Below are 20,180 nucleotides of genomic sequence, written 5' to 3' on the forward strand. Positions count from 1 at the left end.
TGTTCCTAGTGCCACTCGGAGGCCAGCAGCCCCAGGAGCGGGGCACCGATGGGCCAGAGGGATGAATGAACGAGGAGACAGATGGCTCTTTTGGTCTGCAGGCTGAGCTCAGCTGAAGACCGGTTATTTTCTCCTTTTTCTTCCCCTGCCCGGCATCAGCTGCCCTGAGCAGCCCCAGGTATTTCTGGGCAAGACTCCTTACAGTCTGGATGCATGGGGCAGGGGGGGCATTGCTTGGAGTGCAGCTGACCTCACAAAGACCCCCCTCCCCAAGGCAAGTGGGGGCCCAAGGGGAACAGGGAAAAGTGGGCTGAGACTGCCAGCCCAGGGGGCTTGGGCTATGGTCATTCACGGGTCTGGGGAGCCTTGGGGCCAGAAGGGGGTTCTAGGTGACCCTAACTGGTCCTCCCCTCTCTGGGCACCAGGTTTCCCAACTGCAAAGCCAGCAGGGTGGACTGGATGCCCTCCAGAGCCTGCCGCCTTGGACCTAGATGTGGCTTCTCCCCCTGGACATGGCTTCTCCCCCCGGACGTGGCTCCTCCCGGTGGGGAGATGGATAAGGAGCCCTTGTCCGAGCTGTCTGAGCCCCTGTTCTACACTCACACCCCTCTGCTCCTGCTGCTTTGCCGATGCTGCGATCCTAACCGCAAACACGGGCGTTCCTGCGAGGAGAGGGGTTCATAGCACACGTCTCCTTACACGCAGGGGCCCCTAGACACTGGCTCTGGGTTCTTTGCAACAAACACACAGAGAAATACACGTGTTCGATGAAGGGTAAAAACTTTAAAAAGGGAAAAGTGAGTTCACATCTGGAGCAGAGCCCCCCATGCTCACACGTGGCACGTACGACCACACACACATGGGCACACCGCACAGACAGCTCCCACACACGCACACTCACAGTCCACGCGCCAGTACAACACTCACGGCCTGACGCACGAGCACACACACAGACGCCCCACAGGCTGGCACACCCCCCACACACGCACACGCACACGCACAAAGGTGCAAGCACAACAAAGGAAGTGGAAGAAAAGTGTTACCCATGAGGAGCCGCCGTTTCACCCGCTTGTCCACATCAGCTACTGACGTGGCATTGAACTGAGAGCGCTCAATTGCAGCCTCATCCTTTTCTAAAACACAAGTAAGGGACAAACACGGAGCCGGTGGTTAATGAGAGCCCACTTCCCGCCTCTCGGCGTGGCACACACAAGCAACGCAGCATGAGGGCGGCGCGGCACCCTCGCCGAGGGGCTAACCCCAGGAACCTCCAGGCGGCGGGCTTGGGGCAGGGCCGGGGTGCGGGCAGAGGAGGGGTGACCACAGCAGGACAGGATGGGCCTCAGGGCCCATCTGCAAGCGACACGCACACAGGAGGCGGCTGGGCTCAGAGCGGACAGGCCCCACGTGCGGAGGGCCGGCGAGGCGGACAGCGACCGCCCGAGCGCGCGAGGACGCAGGCAGGCACAGACGCCCGGCTCGGGCTGGAGGCGCAGGCTCAGGACTAGGGGCAGGATAAGGGGAAAGCGCCGTGAGGTCCGGTGATGGACGCGCCTGGGTGGCAGACACCCCGTCTCATCAGAGGCGTGAACATGGGTCAAACATTCATGCAAGACTGAGAACGAGACGCACAGGGGGACAGACACACGGACACACTTGACAGTGGCCCAACCGCACAGACACAGAGAAACCGGAGGTCTGTTTGGGCAGCGCTGGTTGCCTGCTTGTCAATGGAGGACTGGAGCGAGACAGTGGAGTGCTCAACAAGGGGCTGCAAGGTGGGGGTGGGGGGGTGGCCATTTAGGAGTGTGCAGAGGGAGACGGCCGGGTGCCTGGAGCTGCCAGATGCTTCCTGGGGAGAGGCTCGCGAGGTTTCAGAGGGCTTGCACGTCTGTGCTCGGTGGGAGATGTGGGGGGACACCTCCTCCCCTCGGAGGGGTGGGGGCTCCCCAGAAGCAAGGAGCAAAGGCAAGTGAAAAGTTCTCTGGGCCAGGGAGCCAGGGCCCCGGAGCTGGGCCTGGAAAAGGCCTTTTCAGGAGAGGGGCGGGGCAGGGGAGGGTGGGGGAGTCACAGCAGAGAGGAGATCCACGCAGGGACTTACACATGCAGCAGACATTAAAAGATTAAAAAATAGATAAATAAAGATAAGAGGGATGAGCCAGGTGGACGAAGACAAGGTGTTAGACGAGGCTGGGGAGTGTCTGGCCGGCAGCGGTCTGCGCTGGTCCGGGGCTGGCAGAGGTGGCTCCGTTGCAGGCGCAGCCGCTGCGGGAGACCCCAGCAGACAAGACAGGAAGGGGGGCCGGCAGCCCAGGAGAGCCCCGGGGCACAGTGGAGACAGGGAGAGAGGCGGGAGGGGAGGTTCTAGATGGGATCAGGCTGCAATAGAGACACTGGTCTGAGATCGGGTTTGGCTTTGAGTTTTTTTGTTTGTTTGTTTGTTTTGTTTTGCTTGTTTTGGTTTGATTTGGCTTTTGGCTCTGAAAATAATTCATGAAGGTCAGTTATCAGACAAGACAGGCAATCAGGGACCATCACCAGAAAAGCAGGAGGAACGAGATTAAGATGAAACCAAAAACGGCTGTCTGAGAGGAGACCACACAGAGGAAGGGAGAACCACGCGGGCAGCAGCACCTGGGTCGAGAGCCGGAGCTGGGGACCTCCGATGCCCCTCCGCCCAACTCCCCAGGGTTCAGGGAGCGGTCACAGGGCACTACAGGCTGCAACAGCAAACCCCGGGCTTCATGGCCTTGCTGGCTTGCCAACCCTTTCCTGTTACTTGAAAACCCCTCAAGAAATACCTTTTGAGCTGATAATAAAAAAGGGACTTTTTTTTTTTTTTTAATGAATACAGAAACTGACTTGTAGCAGGTTTCCTAAGTTTGCCAACGTTGAAGAGAAAGAAGAGGATGAACTCTGGGCACCAACTTTGAATTTCCTCTTTTTCTCAGTTTAAAAGAAAAAAAAATTGACTGTTCTTTTTGAGTGAGGAAAGAACTTACTGGCGATTATAACTCGAGATGATCACAAATACTCAAGCTTCCCCTTGGAGATAAGGACCAGGAGGAAAGAGGGTGACAGAGTGAAACTGATCCTCCTGTTAACAGGCGGGGTGTTGGGAGGGGGCGCCCGAGAAGAATGGACTTTGGGGGTGGTGGGTGGGTGAGTGGGTGGGGAGGACCAGGCCTGGTGAGAGGCCCCGTAGCTCAGGAGCAGAGAGCAGCTGAAAGTCACCCAAACCCGAGGATTCACACCGGCCCTCTCCCCAGGTGTTCCAGACAGACAAGACTGAAAGCAGGTTCTGAGAAAACCTCTTGGTTTTCCAGACGCTGTGGAGGCAGGCTTGCACCACGCCGGGGTAGGTGGGGGCTGTTACGAGGGGAAGGAGTCTCTGGCGTGTCTCCTGGTAGGGGAGGACACCCCTGTGCTTCTGGAACAGAAGCTGCCCTCCAAGGCGCACACACACTTCCTCTTCCCCGCCAGCCACCTGCCTGGGGCCACCCCGCCCCCCACACTGAGGAAGAGGACCCTCAGAAAACCGGCAGCAACACAGAGCAGAGGCACCTGGTCCTGGGGGCTGGATGACCCTGCTGAGTGTCTGCAGAAAGTTGCCCCCTGGGGATGCCCGAAGCCAGCCCCACGGGCCCTAGGGGGTGTTCCTTGTCTTGTTTCCGGAGCTTCCTCCTTGGAAACCAGGGCGTCGAGAGGTGTGGCCACTGTCGGGCCGCACGGTGGGTGGGTGGGTGGGTGGGTGGGGGAGCACCCCGCGGGGGGCCGGGCGGCACAGGGTGTGAGCGCTTGGCGGGGGTGCCTACTCACCGATGCACGTCCGGCCGTCTGAGTGGAGGGCGTACTTCTGGTGGCAGCCGCACGTGGGGCCCGTGTCCGTGTCCTCACAGCTGTGCTGGCAGCCTCCGTTTCCATAGTTACAGGTTACTAGTGAGGCCCCCGAGTGCACGTACGTGTGTATAAACAGAACAACAAAAACGATCAGTTTATTGCTGTTGGCCGTTTCTTTCGAGGGGTTGGGGAGGGGCGTGAGGGCGCGGGATGATGAGTGGGAGGCACAAACTTCCCTGGACATCAGCCCCTCTGGGCGGGTGGACGGAACCGCTCACTCCCAGAGGGGCCCTGGGGAGGGACAGAGAACGGACTCTGGGTCATCTGGACTTCGGACAGGGCGCACAGCGGATGCACTCAGACGGCGCTCGTTGAAAGAAAGGGATGAAGCTGGACGATTTTATCCTTTCTAGGTTGCAAAGGGCACTTTAAGACAGCCGGTCTGGATGGGCCAAATGTCTGTTAACACGGGCTGGACATGAAGCAGCTGGGGGTGGGGGGTGGCGGGCCCCTGTGAGGGGCGCTCATTTCTTCAGCTCTCGAAGACCTCTCTTTCCTCGCCTGTGCCTCAGGGCATGTGGAAGGATGTCCCCACAGTTGCCTCTTCTCACCAAGTCCCAGCAGCCCCCTCAATCTCTATCCATCCTGAGCCCTAATCCTCCCAAGGAAATGTCTGAACAGACAGAACATATGTGCGTTAAGGTCATCTCAGATGCAGTTTCGAAAAGGACCTTTAACATGTCACATAGCGTGCAGTGTCTGTGGCCTGCGGGAGCTGGTGCCCTTCAGCCCAGAATCTTAAAATGTTTCAGAGCATCAGTACCTGGGGTGCTGAAAAGGGGGCGGGCCAGTCTGAAGTAGGAAAAATGAGCAGTTCATTTGCTGTAGAGAAAACTTGACTGTTCTCTCCTTCTAGGGTGAGGGATGTGGCTCAAGGAGACCCAGGATCTCCACGGGAGGGCGTCTTGCTGCCCCTGATTTAACGTTGAAGATGGCAGGGTGCCCGCCATCTGTAAGCAAATGGTCCTCTGGGGCCTCGAGGACACGGTGTCTTCCTGGGGACCTTAACCATTTGTCCAGCATTGGACCTACACTTTGAATTTATTTGAAAACTTTAATGATGGTCAAGTATGCAGAAATAAATTTCAGAGCAACCATGGTCAGAGGGGCAGAAAATTCCCAATGGGCAGAGCCTGAACGATGTTCTATCAGGTGAACCCAGCAGCAGGGCTGGGGCTAGAAGCTGGCAGCTCCCCGTGAAGGACTCCAGCGTTTCAGGACTGAGTTCGCGGCTGCCTCTGCCAGAGAGCAGCACAGAGGCCCTGGGGCTTCTAGCCTGAGAGATGCCGGCCCTGACAAACTGGACACGGCCAGTCTCCCTGCTGGGTGAGGACGACGCAAGGAGAATAAGTCTTGCTCAGCGTCCCGGACACTGACCCTAGTGACCCGAGGCCCTGGTGGGCTGCCTCTTTCACAGGGAACTTCACGACCCTCCAAGGGAGGCACCCAACTTCTGGGGTGACACTGTAAGGACACGCAGATTGCTTCGGGAAACAGCTGGGGCTTTGTCCCCAAGCCCTCTGGTCCCGCTGCCTGGGAGCATCTCTCCTCCCGGCATTCCCCGATGCCAGCAGCCTGGACTCAGGGCCTCTCGTCTCTCTGCAGCAGAGGAGCCTGGGGGAAGCCAAGGCCCCAGGGGCTGCTGCTTAATACGGATCTCGGATGAGGGCAGAGCCCCACCTTGGGCTGGACGTTGCGTGCCTTTCCAGACTGAGGCAAGCCCTGTCAGGGTGGGCAGGGGTGGGCCGGCGAGGAGACAGTTCTTCTGAGCTCTGGGTTCCCGGAGATGGCCTGCACCCTGCCAGTGACCCTGCAGAGGATGCAGGCCTGTCTGAGGCCGCTCTGGGGCCTCTTTCTCTCGCTCCCTCTGCATGGTAGGCCTATGTGACTCACAGGCCACACAGGCCGAGCTGTGCGCACCCAGAGAGCAGCCAGCTGGTTCGTGGAAGTAAACACTGGAGCCCTGAGCGCTGGGCATGCCAGAGGAGGATGGAGAACACCTCTGCTGGCTCTGGAGGGAGGAAAGTTTGGGCAGGCTAGGCCAGGTCTCAGCCCCCGGCCCAACTCGAGATCTAGAATTTCCTGGGCCTCAGATGACCTCAAGGGTGAGCGGGACGTCTCAGAGCTGACTTTACGCTAATCCTGCCACATTAACTCCACAGAAGACACCACAGCTGGCTGGGTGGACGGCCAGGGTGCAGTCCCTCTGAAGGAGGGCTGCAGGGCGGTCACCCACTCCTTGGCTCTGGGAGGGGACCAGGCTCTCCCCACACCTGGGCAGCACCCGGGCGTCGAGCAGAGTGGGCAAGGCTGCCACTTGCTTCAGCTGAAGTTCAGGGCTCAAGCTGAGCTCTTCTCAGCCGTGCACGGAGCCTCCTTGTCCCTGACCTCCACCTCCCAGATCAGGTTCGCCGCTCAGGAGATGTTCTCTGAGTAAACCATCCCCTTGTAACACTCGCCCCATACAGAACCAGAGGACTAGGTGGCCAGGCAGTTGGTCCCAGCCGCTTCCTGTGGCCCACAGCTCTCTCCCCGGCACTGAGCTCAGGGCTTGGCCAGGGCGGGCTTCAGCCAGTCTTGCTGACCAAAGGAGTGTGCTTCCCTCATGGCCAGGCCTGTCGTACGGGCCTGCCCATGCCACATACACTGGTCTTTGGCCTTTGTCCCGAGGGAGCTCAGAGTACCTGTGGGGAGGCCCGGGAAGCTAGAGTTAGGCCTTTTCTACTCTGCAGGTTGCCTGGCGGCAGGAGGCTTCTCTGCAGCTGCAGGGGCTCATCCAGTGCAGAGGACAGGAGGGCCTGGCCGGAGCCCCAGGGCTGCAGGCGGGCATTGCCCTGCCCACAGGGTCCCTGATCGGTGCCCCCTGGGGGACAGCGTGTGTGCTGATCCCCGTGATCCTGCAGGACTGGTTAGGAGAGGAAGCCTGCTCCACACCCGGGACCAAACCTGGGCAGAAGGAAGTGGCTTCACTCTGGGGAGTCAACGAATCATGAGTGGGGGCAGGAGCACAAGCTCCTGACGGACTGTGATACCTGTGGGTCCCCCAAGTTCTCGGTGACTGAGGGGAGCGGAAGGCAGACGCGAGAGGCCGATGGCTAAGGATGACAGGCTGGCGAGGGCCCGCTGCCTTCCCCACAGAATGAAGGATGGGAGGAAAGGCCGCTTCCTTTAGGAGGGCTGCCGGCCTCAGTCTCCCGGTTCAGGGGCCAGGCTGGGCACACTCTCAGGGAGCTGGAGCCAGGCTCCTCCACACCACTTTCCTACAGCAGAAAGCAGGCCTGTCTCCGGCCGAGATGGGTGGCGCTCACACTGGCCTCCCTCCGCTCTTTCTCGGAATCGAGGCAAACGTCCCGTCAGGCCGGGCACCCTGGCTGCCGAGAGAGCAGAGGCTGTGCCCGCCGCTCCCCGGGCGATGCCGGGAGGCTGCCCTGTGGCCGGGGCTTGGAGTGCTAGGTGAGTCTGCCCACCGTCCTACTTCATTTGCTCGGGAGCTGGGCGGTCACATTAAGAGGCCTGGCTACACTCGAGTCCTGCAGGCTGACCTCCAAGCTGGTCTGGAAGTGGCACCTCTGACAAGGGACTTTATTTAGTCCCTATTTCCCAGGGTCTCTTCATGGACAGTGGGCCTTGCAAAGCTAGCAGATGAGCTCTGGTCTTTGATCCTGGCATAAGCTTAGCACAGCCTGAGCCAGGACAGCCCCCACCAACCAAGCTCCTCGCCGTCTTTATAGCATTCTGTTACCAAGGGCTGCCCTGGCCCACTGAGAACGCACAGCCCCTCCATTCCGGCTGGAGAGTTTGAGCTCAGGGCCCGTGGGACAGAGGGTGGGGAAGAAAGGGGTTACAGCGAGCATCACATGGCGACCCCACAGGGCGCTGTGTAAGGTCCAGCTCAGGCCTGGGGCTGTGTCAGTGGTATTGCGCAAGGGAAACCCTGAGTCTGGGGTTCACGGCTCCCGTCTCTCCTGCCTCCCAGGCCCCTTGGGGCCCCGCCCTTCTCTCCACCCCGGGGGACTGAGCACATTCTTGGAGCAACGTCCAGCAGACTGGGCAGCGCCCTCCCACCCCGCCCCAAGCCATGGCAGGGGACGCGTGCGGATGTCGGACCCGTGTGCCTCCATCTACCTACGTGTGCAGTCCTTCTGGTTTTGGGCAAGGTCAAAGCCGGGCCTGCAGTCGCAGGCCACCCCACCTTTGGGCGTCTCCCGGCAGATGTGGGCACAGCCATGGTCTTTGTTCATGCAGTTCATACCCTCTGGGAAGAGACAGACGGGAGAGGGGTTGGGGACCAGGGAGGGAGAAAATTTCAGGCTTAAAGGAAACCACCAGGGAAATGTCACATCAAATGTCATGTTCTTGGGCAGCCATTAACACACGCACGGCACGCACACACAGGGGCGCACCTAGCCACCCAGATGGAGACCCCTTAGGGAGAAGCCAAGGAGACTGTACCCAGGTCGGGAGGCACCAGGCCTCATCTAAGGGATGTGAATGAGCTCTTCGGACCCACAGAGGAGGTGTTCCTGACCCGGGTCAGATTACAGGGCCTGGGCTGTACAGAGCACTTTCCAGGCCAGGGCTGTGGATGGTTTGCCCACTAACGCAGGTGGGGGTGGATTTAAAAGGACGGCAGTGGTGCACAGCACTTTTCAGTTTGTACAGGCATGTCCCAGCCCCCTTGAGGCAAGTGGAGACTTTCATGTCCGCCTGGGCCCAGAGAGGAGTGCAGACAGGTCGGGGGGCTGGCAGGCCCTGGCTGGCCTTCAGCTGTTGCACCCAGAGGTGCTGGCAGCCCGCTCAGCCCCTCGCTGCATTCCCGCACAAGTCAACGCTGCTGTGCTGGCCCCCTGGGCTTCAGGGCAACCGAGGGTTGTCCTCACCAGCACCACGGTTGGGCCCTGAACTAACCACTACTCTACAACACCCAGCTGCCAGAGGGGGTCTCCACGTGTACCTGGTCACTGCAGCACACTCCCCTGGACCCACAGAACGCCCAGCCCCAGAGCTGAGCCCTGCATGCCTCGGGCCCTCTGAGTTTATTCCAGGTCAGGCCACACACACCATGGTGTTCCTAATCTCAGCCGGAGATTCCTGCTGGTTGGCAGATGCTCCTTTTTAAATCCATCTTAATTTTTTGCAAATCCCAGGCACCTTTTCCTCTGCGGCTTCAACTTCAAAAGGCAATTAGCCAGGGACTCCCCTGCTGGCTGGGAAACTCAGAAAAGGGAGACTGCTGCGGGGGGCGGGGTGGGGGGTGGGCAGGGAGGGGAGGTCTCCTCAATTCCTGCCCTGGCACCCCCATGCTCTAGCTGCAGCAGGCTTTTTTATCTGGAGACTCGTTCATGTTGGCCCTGCCCAGCAGGCCCCTCCAGCTGACTCAGAAGCCCCGTCCCTCCCAAGGCCAGCTGGGTTCCCCGTCTCCTCCCCTCCCAGGCTTCCAGTCTCCACCGAGAGAGGCACCACAAGGACCCGACCGGGGCCCTGGGTTATAAACCCCAGTCTCCACCAGCCCCTGCCCTCCAAGGCCTCGCTGAGTGCAGAGCTGGGCTGCCCACGGGCTTTGAGGCCAGGGACTACAGACCATTCGCCCCAGAGTTCTGGCCTCTACACGCTGCCCAGTGATGTGCGTGCCCAGAATTTCACCAAAATGCACTGAGGACCCTGGAGTTGTCAGGGAGAAGGAGGGTTCCCCGAGGTGGCCCGTTTGGTCCCTCGCTGGAGTCACCCATGGTTACTGGGACATTCTCTCCACCCCAGAAGACCTGATCTCCCCTCCCGGTCTGCCTGGAGCGGCTTGGAACCCCCTTCAGTTGACCCCAGTTGATGTTTATCTTTCTGGTGATTTGTGAGGAGTTTCCAGAATTTATGAGGTCAGGGGTCAAGTGAGAGGGCAGAGGTCACAAGTCCATCAAGAGGCTAAATGTAGATGAAACGAGAGCTGCCGTCTGCCCATACCGCCTGGAGACTCCTCCCCCAGGTGACTCACGGGTCTCCCGTTCCAGCTGAGCACTAGCTCGATCGTGACCTCGTCCACCGTCAGCACGGGCGCGGGGCCACTGGGCAGTGACAGATATTTCAAAACACAAACAGCCTGGCAGCTACAATCAAGACCGAAAAAAAGTCTGAAGCTGAATAAAACAAAACAAGACAAATCAAAATGAACGAAGCATGTGTTTTGCTGACCTCTGGTTTCATCTGGTTTTATTACTCTTGTTATTCCTTCGCCACGATTTTTCTCACTTAGGCAAATCAAATTGTCAAACTGGAGCCCGAAGAGCTTGGGTTTATGTGTTTAATATATTACGGCTATAAATATTTACTAGAGATTAAATGGGGAAATTTATATTTACTATTGAAAATGAAAATTTATTACACATTAACATTTAGTACATGTGTGTGTGTGCTCAGTTGCTCCAGCCGTGTCCAACTCTTTGTGACCCCATGGGCTGTAGCCTGCAAGGCTTCTCTGTCCATAGGATTCTCCAAGCAAGAACACTGGAGTGGGTTGTCATGCCCTCCTCCAGAGGATCCTCCCGACCCAGGGGTCGAACAGGCAAGTCTCTGGCATATCCTTCATTGAAGGCGGATTCTTTACCTCTGAGCCACCCGGGAGGTCCTAACATATCGTTTGTTAAAAACTATTTCCCCAAACAAGGGGAGGGCTGGCTGAGAGGAGAAGTCTTTGCAGAGGAGACAGGAGGGGTGGGTTCTGATTCTCAACCACACTGTTTGAACTCCTGGGGGCACAGCTGGGCCTGGAGCCCTGCCGCCTAGTTCTCCAGGCATTTGTCCTCTTGCCTCCGCTAGCGTCTCGGTTGGCTGGGCCTGGTGCTGACTGTCCCCACAGGGAAGGGAGGGGAAATGGGATAGCCTCGCCCCTCCTCCACGAGGGTCTGGGGCAGAGGCTGGGCCTCCCCCACCCAAGCATCCCCCATCCTGGGAAACAGGCTGATGGGGAGAGAACAGCTGGGAGTAGCAGCCACCCACAGCCAGGCTCACGTGCGGCTGGAGTCTGCTCAGCCCGAGAGCTTCCCAAGGTCCCTTCTCCTTGAGATGGTGGTTGTCAGACGATCCCCATCACGTTTAAAAATGACCCTAGCAACCACTCCACAGAGGGTTACAACTGCCTAGCTAGGGGCCAGGAGTGGGGCTTCCTCTGGGCTGGTGACTCAGTGGGACGCGGGAACTGTGTGACGTTCCCCTCCACCCTGGGGCAGCACCGGCTTCCACAGGCCACTAGAAGGTCAGCTTCACAGCCGGCAGAACCACAGACGGTCAGGGCTGGATGGCTCCGGGCCATCCATCTTACAAATGGTTACAAATGGGAAGCGAGAGGCCTCGAGGCAGGAGGGATGTCCCAGGTCACACGGCAGGTCTGAAACCCAGGCCGCTGGGCTCCCATCCATGGCTCTCTGCTGTGGGGTTCACTGTGCGAGCTGTGTGGGACCCAGATGGCTGGCAGGCGGCACACGTTTTCTGGGGTGAACAGAACCGGGAAGCCGGCACAGAGCTGGTCTAATAAACCGTTCAGTTCAGTTCAATTCAGTCGCTCAGTTGTGTCTGACTCCTTGCGACCCCACGGACTGCAGCATGCCAGGCCTCCCTGTCCATCACCAACTCCTGGAGCTTGCTCTAACTCAAGTCCATTGAGTTGGTGATGCCATCCAACCCTCTCATCCTCTGTCATCCTCTTCTCCTCCCGCCTTCAATCTACCTGTCACTGTTAACTGTCCTAAGAATTAAGAGCCTATGAAAACTGAAGGCAGGTTCAGACTCTGGGAAGCTCTCTGGGCAGCCCCTCGACAAAGCACAGAACCCCGTGCTCCTCTCTGCCCTTCTCCCAGCCTCCGCGGAGCATGAGGCTGGAGCCTCATCTCTCCTGCAGAACCATCAAGTCCGCCCGAAGGCTCATCCCTCTGGCTGAAGCCTGAAGCCAAGGCCCCCCTCCAGCCTCTCCGGACAGCGGGAGGCTCCTCAGCACTGATGCTCTGTGACTGCGGGGGTCCCAACCCTCACCCGCTTGTCCTCTGAGTTCTCACTCTCCCTCAACGGCCACCGCCAGTCTCCCCACCGGACAGGAGGAAGCAGGGAGGCCATGCCCTGGGCAGCTGCTCCCGGAAGGGTCCCAGGCTCTCAGCTGACCAAGGTCAACTCTGACCGCCTCCTGAGCAAGGGGAGAGCTAAGGTCTGGGCTCTGCCCTCCCCAGGCCCAAGCTAAGTGGCTCCCCTTGTCTGCTGCCCGACGCCCTCGCTCTGGGTGCAGTGCATCCCCTGGCTTTGTCCTGTCCTTCAGTGGGCACAGCGCTGAGGGGTGGGAGGCAGTCAGGCTCTGCACTTCCTCTGGTGCGTGTCTGCCCAGGGCTGGCCTACCCACCAGCCAGCAAGCTCCGTGAGGCTGTCTCCCTGCTGTGTCCCATGCCCAGCATCCTGGCTGCACATGGCAAGTGCTTAGGACACCTTGCTGCTGCTAAGTCGCTTCAGTCGTGTCCGACTCTGTGCAACCCCATAGACGGCAGCCCACCTGGCTCCCCTGTCCCTGGGATTCTCCAGTCAAGAACACTGGAGTGGGTTGCCACTGGGGAGCAAATGCCAAGGTACCAGATGGAAGGGCCAGCCCCCAGGCCAGGACGACGGTCCGGCCTGGTGCTCACACCATTAAGACATGCTGAGAAAGACTGAGCCTCGTGCACGAGGGGCTGGGCCCAGGACCCGCCTGCTCGTACCTGGGCCCCTGGTCCGAGGCCTTCTTCCCTTTCTTTAGCTGAGAAATGAGTTGTCAGCATCTTTACCTCCGAGGGTGGCCGTAAGGCTCAAACGAGAAGACTGAGAAAACTGTGAGATGTGTGTGGCCCAGAGCAGGTTCCTAAAAAGCAAAGCGCTTAGCCGTGGCTCCCGCTGCACTCTCCCCGTATTAAATGCGAGTAGCTGCGCAGCTGCTCTCCCCGACTGTGGGTGGTTTGAGGGCAGACCTGAGCTTTACTCTTCTCTGTATCCTAACTACCAGCACAGGGCCTGGACCAGAGTCAGGGGTCAGCAAGCAGCAACTCAAAGAAAGCAGAGAAAGAGCAGGTGAGAAAGTGAGGGGCGGGGAGGAAAGGAGAGAGACCCGGTGGAGAGAGAGGACAGAGAAGTGAAGGCTTTCTTACCTTCGAGCCGCGTAAACCCGCTGGCTTACTTGGGGGACGAGGCAAGGGGCTCAGGGAATTTGGAAAGCGCCATTGCGGCACGCTCTGTTGTGTTTCTGTGAGACGCAGCACCTCAGGGTGCCTGAGGCAGGGAACTCACGACGCAGGTTAAAGGCTCTGAGAAGTCCTGCAGGCTCTCGTGGGATTAGGACCCCTGCCCCTCACTTAACAGGACGCCCTGGGAAGCTCTGGATTATGGGCTGAGACCCCAGGGTGGCCCACTTCAGTCCCTCATCTTACAGATGGGGTCAGGGGGGCTGAGGGACTCGGGCAGCGCAGGGCAGGGCAGGGAACAGGGCGCGTGCTCCACCACCTGCGCTTCTGCCCCAGGAGAGGGGTCCTGGGCGCCACACTGGAAGAGGCCTCAGGCCCCTCACCCAGCTGTGGCCCCATCCCCTGAGGCAGCCAGGCTCGTCCCTGCCAGGCAAGCCATCTCCGTGGGTGCCAGCCTGCAGGCTCCTTCAGAGCAAAGGGCTGAGCCCAAACCAGGCACAGAGCAGGCTTCTCCGAGCCTGCGGGACTGACGGACCTGGCTGACTGTCCTGCTGCGGCCCCCTGCTTTGCACCGTGCCTGCTCCTGGGAGCTAGACAGGAGAGCTGGCCGGAACCAGGGGCACCCGTGGCCTCGGCCCTGCTCCCCATCTTGATACCACACAGTGTGGAGTCCAGCGGAGAGCCCCCTTCGTCTCCTCTCCTCACGGGGAAGTGCGATAGGGTTTCAGCGCTGTTCCCAGAAACCCCGGCCCTCGGGAGCCTGGTGCCAGTCAGGCTGCTCGCCAGGTCGAATCTAATTTGATCCAACCCCTCCAAATCCAATTACGTCCTGCAAGCTCGGACCGTGTGTCTCCTCGGTGCCCGGGATGGGGCGGGAGCTGTGAGGACGCAGCAGCTGCGTGGCCAGCTCGCCGAGGCCCGTGCTCAGACTCTGACCTTTGCTGCGGGATCTTGGGCAGTCGCTTCACCGTTCTGAGCCTTGGTTTTCACCTGTGACCAGCGGCCACTTGGGAGACCCGCTTCCCAGTGCTCGCTCAGCGTGCAGGCCCCCTCTCGGGGCCAGTGAGGCTGGCTGGGGGCAGGTGAGGACTTGAGGGCCTCTTCTTCGGGGGGAGATGCGTTCTGTGCTAGAAAGGTCTCTGGAGGCTGCGCGGGGGCCGTCTGCGGGGTTGGGGTGCAGCTGGAGGCAGGTGGGGGGGTGCTACCGTAATCACCCTGAACGCGACGGAGGAGCCTGAAGGGATCGCGGCTGCTGTGGGGACGGGGATGAAGGCTGGGTTGGGTCACATTTCAGAGCCCTCTCCTCTCAGTGTTCCGAAAGCCAGGGGTGTGGGGGCTCGGGCTCTGACTCTCCTCTCATTCAGCCCTCCCTGTAAGCCTGAGATGGGGGTATGCCCATGGCAATTGCACACACAAGCCCACGAGGCTGGATCAGGTGAGGGGAAAACGCACCAGGGCCACGCCATGCATGAGAACTCGGGGCCATACTTCCTTCTCCCAAGGGCCCTGCACGTCCTTCTGATGGCCCCTCCCAGGGTCCTGGTCCTCTTGAGGCCCTGGGACAGACCCCACGGCCCTTTCCAGCCAGGGCCTATTTTCCCAAAGGCCTTCTATCAGTTTTGGAAGCTCTCCAGGAGCGTGTACAGAGATAAGCAATGGGAGAATCTGCCTGCCCCAAACCAGCATGCACACACTGTGTCTTCTGTAAAGCAAAGTTCACGGATGCATCTAATGCGGGCAGTGTGCGGGGGGCAATCTGTCTGTCCTGAGGAGCTGGGCTTTCTCATAGGCCCCCGGCCCAGGATAACAGAGCTGGAATGTGTGTCTCTCAGGGGTCGTTGCTATGGCGACTTCATCAATAACACTGTTTTCCGCATCCCTGTCCCTTCCACACACAGGAAAGGAAGGCAAGCTGGGAACGCAGAGCAGGGAGGAGAGAACAATGACCTTGCCCCGCCTCCCCCAGGTCGGGAGGAAGGGGCTTGCCTCCCCTTCCACCTCATCGGTAGGAAATTATGGAGCCCAGAAAGAAGCTACCACCTTCCCGACGCAGACCCAGCAGGCTGGCCAAGCCAGGCAGGGAAAAACAAACACGGGCTCCCACGTGCTTCGACCAGGGGCTGAAGGGAATGTCAGGAGGGTTCTGCCGTGGGGGGAAGGCGCCAGGGCAGCAACAAGGATGGGACTGTGGGAGCGGCAATGGGGACAAGAGCTGCCCCCGTCCGCTGTGTGCCAGGCTGGCCTGCACACTTCGCACGTGTCATCTCACCATTTCTCCCCCCACCACCCCAGCAGCACACTCCTGTCCAGGCCCACTTAACGGATGAGAACACTAAAGGACCAAGAGATTCGGAGCTGGGGGGGCTGGCTCTAGGGCCAGCCCACAGGTGAGATAGAACGGCGGCAGCTCTGGGCTGCAAAAGAGGCCAGCCAGAAACTCGCTGCAGGTGAACGGTGACCAGAGCGACCCTTACTGCCGTGTCGTTCCTCAGTTGTGTCGGGCTCTTTGCAACCCCGTGGACTGCACATGCCAGGCACCCCTGTCCTCCAGTATCTCCTGGTGTTTGCTCAGATTCATGTCCATCGAGTCGGTGATGCCAACCAACCATCTCATCCTCTGTCGTCCCCTTCTCCTGCCCTCAATCTCCAGCTTTGGGGTCTTTTCCTATGTGTTGGCTCTTCGCATCAGGTGGCCAAAGTATTGGAGCTTCTCAGGACCCCTCTTCCTAGTAGATTCTATTTAATCCCACTTTGCAAATGGGGAGACTAGCACAGAGAAAGACGTGGGCACTTGCCCCAGGGACACGGATGGGACAGGTATTCCCACTTCAGAACCTGTGCTCCTGGGGGACTTCCAGTAGGCAGTGGAGCACTCGCTGCCAGGGCAGGGGCAGAGAAACCCCTCCCTTCTTCACCTTGCCCCAGCGTGATCTGGAGCGGGAAACGACCCCACCCCGCCCTCCCTGGCTACGTCTGCTTATGTTGTCTCTCCAAGCCCATCTCAAATGCCAGCTTCTCACTCCAAACCTCTTCCAAGACAGGGAGTGCCATCTCCACGGTCCTCAGACCCCCGGCCTGAGCTGGCTGCGGGTGGGAGCACACTCCTCCCCTCCTGGTTGGCAGGGCCCGGCACCAGGTCGGGGGCGGAGGCAGCTATGAGAACACAGGCCCTTACTACGCCACCCTGCGAGGCGAGCAGCTCTGCCCTCATCTTAGAGTCATTCCAAGAGGCTGAGTGCCTTGCCCCTGGCCACTTGGGTAGGATGTGGGAGAGCTGTAACTTGGGGTCTGTCCTGTGTGACTTGAAGACCGGCCCTTCTCCAGCAGCAGCAGAGGGAACTTTCTAGAGCATAAACCTGATGGCGTCTTCCTATTGCCAAAGTCCTTTCACTGCCCCGCCCCAGCCAGCGCCCAGGGTTAGGCTGAGAGCTCTTGAAAGGCACTTCAGGCCCTCCTCACCTCTGCCTGCCATGGCTCTGGAGAACAGGGATGCTCGGCTGTCGGCCAGCAATTTGAGATTCCACTTGGGCGTCACCTCTTCTAGGAAGCCCTCCTTGTTTCCACTGTCTCCTCAAGTCCCTAGGCTGGATGAGCGGCCTGGCCTGGGCCTCCACAGCCCTCTGGATTCCCCCTCTCGTAGCACCCACCACACTCATTGTAACTTCTGGGTTACTTGGGTCTCCCCCACCAGACTGGCGGCTCCTTGAGGGAGCAGGGCCCGCGCCTGAGTCACCTCTTTGCCCCCTGGAGCCCTACACGGTGCTCGTTTCAGGCCTGAGAAATGGTGCTGAACCCAGCTGCACTGCCGAGGGTCCTGGTTTCAGCCGCTCTGGGCTTTGGACTCCACGCCAGAACACCCGCCAGTACTCAGACAACAGAATGCTCCCGTCCGCAGGCCCAGGCCTGGCTGCTGTCTGCAGAGTGCTGCTGGCCCAGGCCTGGGCCGCCTGCCCGGCTCTACCTCGACCCCCTAATTACCCTCCAACAGCATCTGCGCCTGGATGGTGCTTCCAGAGCCTCTCATTACGAGGCCTGGGCTTAGCAGAATGCAGGGCTCTGTCTCCCATCCTGTGTCCCCCGAATTACACCCTCCTGGGCAATTCCAGGGCCTGGCTGGGGTGCCGGCAGCCGGATGCCCCACATTAGACCCCTCAGCTGACCAGGAGCCCAGGCCACTCCAGGCTGCATCCCTGGGGGTGGCCCTTACCTGGGACATAGGGTTCAGACTGGGCTTCATGTACCCGGAGGGGCTAAGGGCCAGGCTGCATGCCAGGCTCTCTGCCGGTGCCCCTGTCTCTACAACTCTGCGTGGCAGGTGCCATCAGCAAGCCCACCTGAGAGGTGACGATGCTGAGGCTCGGAGGGAGGTCTCTCACCTTGTTGGGGGGGTGCGGGGACCCGCCCCCACTGTGGCCGTCCCAACGGCAGGCCCGCAGGGGTCCCAGCCCCTTGGCCAGATGCTTGCTTCACAGCCCCCCAGCCCTGCGCCCGCTCAGCTGTCTCGATGGCCCTCAGGGGGACTGGGCTCTGCTCCCCCTGCTGACCAGTGTCTCACAGCCTCTGTTGGTCCAACCCTCTCCTCGCTGGGCCCACCGCCCACTCCCAGGCACACAGACCCTACGGCCCTCCCACCACTTCCACCCCAGCCTTCAGGCAGAAGGCCAGGGCCCTGGGGCTGGGCGAGGGGCACTGGCCCTTCTGAGTGCACACCCCACCTTCTCTCAGCACTTGCCGCCCAGCCCTCCTGGGATTTGACCCCTATGCCCTCCACGTTCAGATGCTCAGCTGCCTGCGTGCTTTCCCTCCATGAATCCCGAGGGGGGGCTCCTGACCGGCAGCCCCTTCTGCAGGATGAGCCCACTTCTCAGCTCTGCCTTCACCCCGCACTCCTCTCCCGGGGCTGGACCCCAGGCCAACCCGTTGTAGGCATGCACCCACAGTGAGGCAGGCCCCTCAGTAACCCAGTCAGCTCTGAAACCCAGCCGGAGCCTGGCTCTACACACCCGAAAACAGCCAGAGTGGACCGGTTTTCCGGAGAGCAAGGATTGGGAAGGAACTTAAAGAGCATCTGGAGGAAGCCTTTCCTTTTCCATCCAAGGAGGCTGAAGCCCACCGGCCAGGACCCGCCCTGGGCCATGCAGCAGTCAGCATGGCATCCACACCCAGCCTTCCAGCTCCCAACCCCTGGGCTGATGCCTTGACCCTCAAGTTCAGAGCTCTTTTCGTCGCATCAGAAAGTGGCTCATGAGGCATGTCTGGTTTGGGAGTTGACCAGCCTTTGGGCCCACCCACTCCTTCACCCCCGCGTTCGATACCTTTGGTGCCTGTACCGTGTCTAGGCCCTGTGCTGAGGCCGCCAGCAGAGCCAGCCAGGGTGCCTGCAGTCATGGGGGCTTTTTCAGCTAAAACCAAGTCCTCTGCTACGGCTGCCCACCAAGTGTGTACACGGACAGACAGAGAGACAGATGGAGAGATGGAGAGCTGAGACCCTGGCAGGCTCCTGGTCTGCCAGATAAGAGCAGAGGGGCAGAGCTGGCCTTCTCGGAAAGCAGGTGTGGACCCCAGCCCCCTTCAGCCCCTTATCTCTGGTTTCTGGGCCAGTCCTGGCACTGGGGGCCCCTGGAAGGCCGCCTCTGTGAGATGGGAAGGAACCTGTCTGATGGCCGTGAGCGCAGACACACGTGGGCAAACGTGGGCAGCGCTGCAGCTGCCACAGGGAGGCAGGCATTGCTGAGGTGGGGCGGGTCCGGTGTTCACCAGCTCTACTTCCCGTTGCCCTTTCTAAGGCATGTGGCCTGGAACTTGCTTGGTTTCCTCCTCTGGGAAGGGGAGGAGGGAGGTTGTTGAAAGGTACTAAAGTGGGGAGGGCTCCAGCTCAGGGTCCCTGAGCCCCTTTAAGATGAAGCTGGTGCTCAGTGACAGCGCCCCGGGCCCCCTTTATCCGGCTCTGCAGTGCCCGTTCTTTCCGACCTGCTCTTCACCCTGGACCCCAGGCTCCCTTCATCCCCTCCTGCACTGAGGGTTCTTCCCCTTCCTGGCCTCTGGAGTTACCCAGGCCGACCACTAGGCGTCACCACGAGCACGTCCACGCCTCTCCGAGGCTCAGGTGGCTGGGAGCAAGGCCTGAGACGTTCTTCCCTCCTGACTTAGCACTCTGCTCAGGTTCAGAGGCGAGAGATACCCCCTTCCTTCCCCAGGGCTGCCAGACACAGCGGATGAAAACAGGCTGCTTGCTTAAGTTTGGATCTCAGATGAACAACAAAAAGATCTCCCGAGTGTAAGCATGCCAAGTGTTGCGTGGGTCACGTTGGTGCCAAAAAAGAGCATTCACCACTGATGTGAAATCCCAAGTTCAAATACAGGCTGTCCCTTATTTCACCTGGCTGCCCTCCCCCTCCACAGAGCCCCTAACGCCGTGGTCCCCTGCCTTTTTTGGCACCGGGGACTGGTTTCATGGGAGGCAATTTTTCCATGGGCGAGCGGTGGGGAGAAGGGGTCAGGCGGTAATGTGAAGGGAGAGATGGGGACTGGCCCTTAAAGCTTTGCTTGCTCTCCCGCCGCTCAGCTCCTGCTCTGCGGCCCGGTTCCTACAGTCCTAACAGGGACTCGGTACCCCTGCCCTAAAGGTAGCCACAGACTGGCTGTGACCAGGGCACAGGTCTGTTTCTGCCTCTTGGCAGGTAACCAGGAGGAGGAGCCCAGGTGTGGGAAGGGTCAATGTGGTGCCAAGTGAGTGCTCCCCCCGCGGTTTTGGGGGAGGGCCCGGGAGGGGAAGCTGCAAGAATGCTGGGGGGCACGCCAGCAGGAGATTCCCTAAGGACATGACCAGCCCCTCAACACTGCCCACCGCGTGCCGTGGGAAACAGCCAGGCTCAGAGCCACCAACACCTGGGCTCCGGGTGGGCTCCATCCCAAACCGGCTGTGCCGCTGTCCCTGCCCGCACCTCCGCTCTCTTCTCTGCACAACGAGGGGGCAGCTGTCACTCCCAGCCCTCTGAGGATCAGAGGGTGCCAAGGGCCTGGCGCACAGAAGGAGCGCAACAGCCGTGGGGCACCTCCCCCCTTCCCAGGGCTCGTATCGCGGGTGCGGACCACCAGCCT

The 20,180-nt window shown here is 60.1% G+C and overlaps 1 protein-coding gene across 1 annotated transcript in view; it reads right to left on the bottom strand.

The window, feature by feature from the left end:
- The window catches only part of SCUBE1 (signal peptide, CUB domain and EGF like domain containing 1), a 123,374-nt gene that overhangs the window by 44,284 nt on the left and 58,910 nt on the right, over positions 1-20,180 (bottom strand). The window contains exons 5-7 of the mRNA XM_052640176.1: positions 8,030-8,155; positions 3,820-3,936; positions 1,044-1,133 (exon numbers count right to left, since the gene is read on the bottom strand). Coding sequence (XP_052496136.1) covers positions 1,044-1,133; positions 3,820-3,936; positions 8,030-8,155 — 333 coding nt within the window. The remainder of the gene's footprint in view (positions 1-1,043; positions 1,134-3,819; positions 3,937-8,029; positions 8,156-20,180) is intronic.

Source organism: Budorcas taxicolor, chromosome 5 (genome assembly GCF_023091745.1).
Source record: "Budorcas taxicolor isolate Tak-1 chromosome 5, Takin1.1, whole genome shotgun sequence".
NCBI lineage: Eukaryota > Metazoa > Chordata > Mammalia > Artiodactyla > Bovidae > Budorcas > Budorcas taxicolor.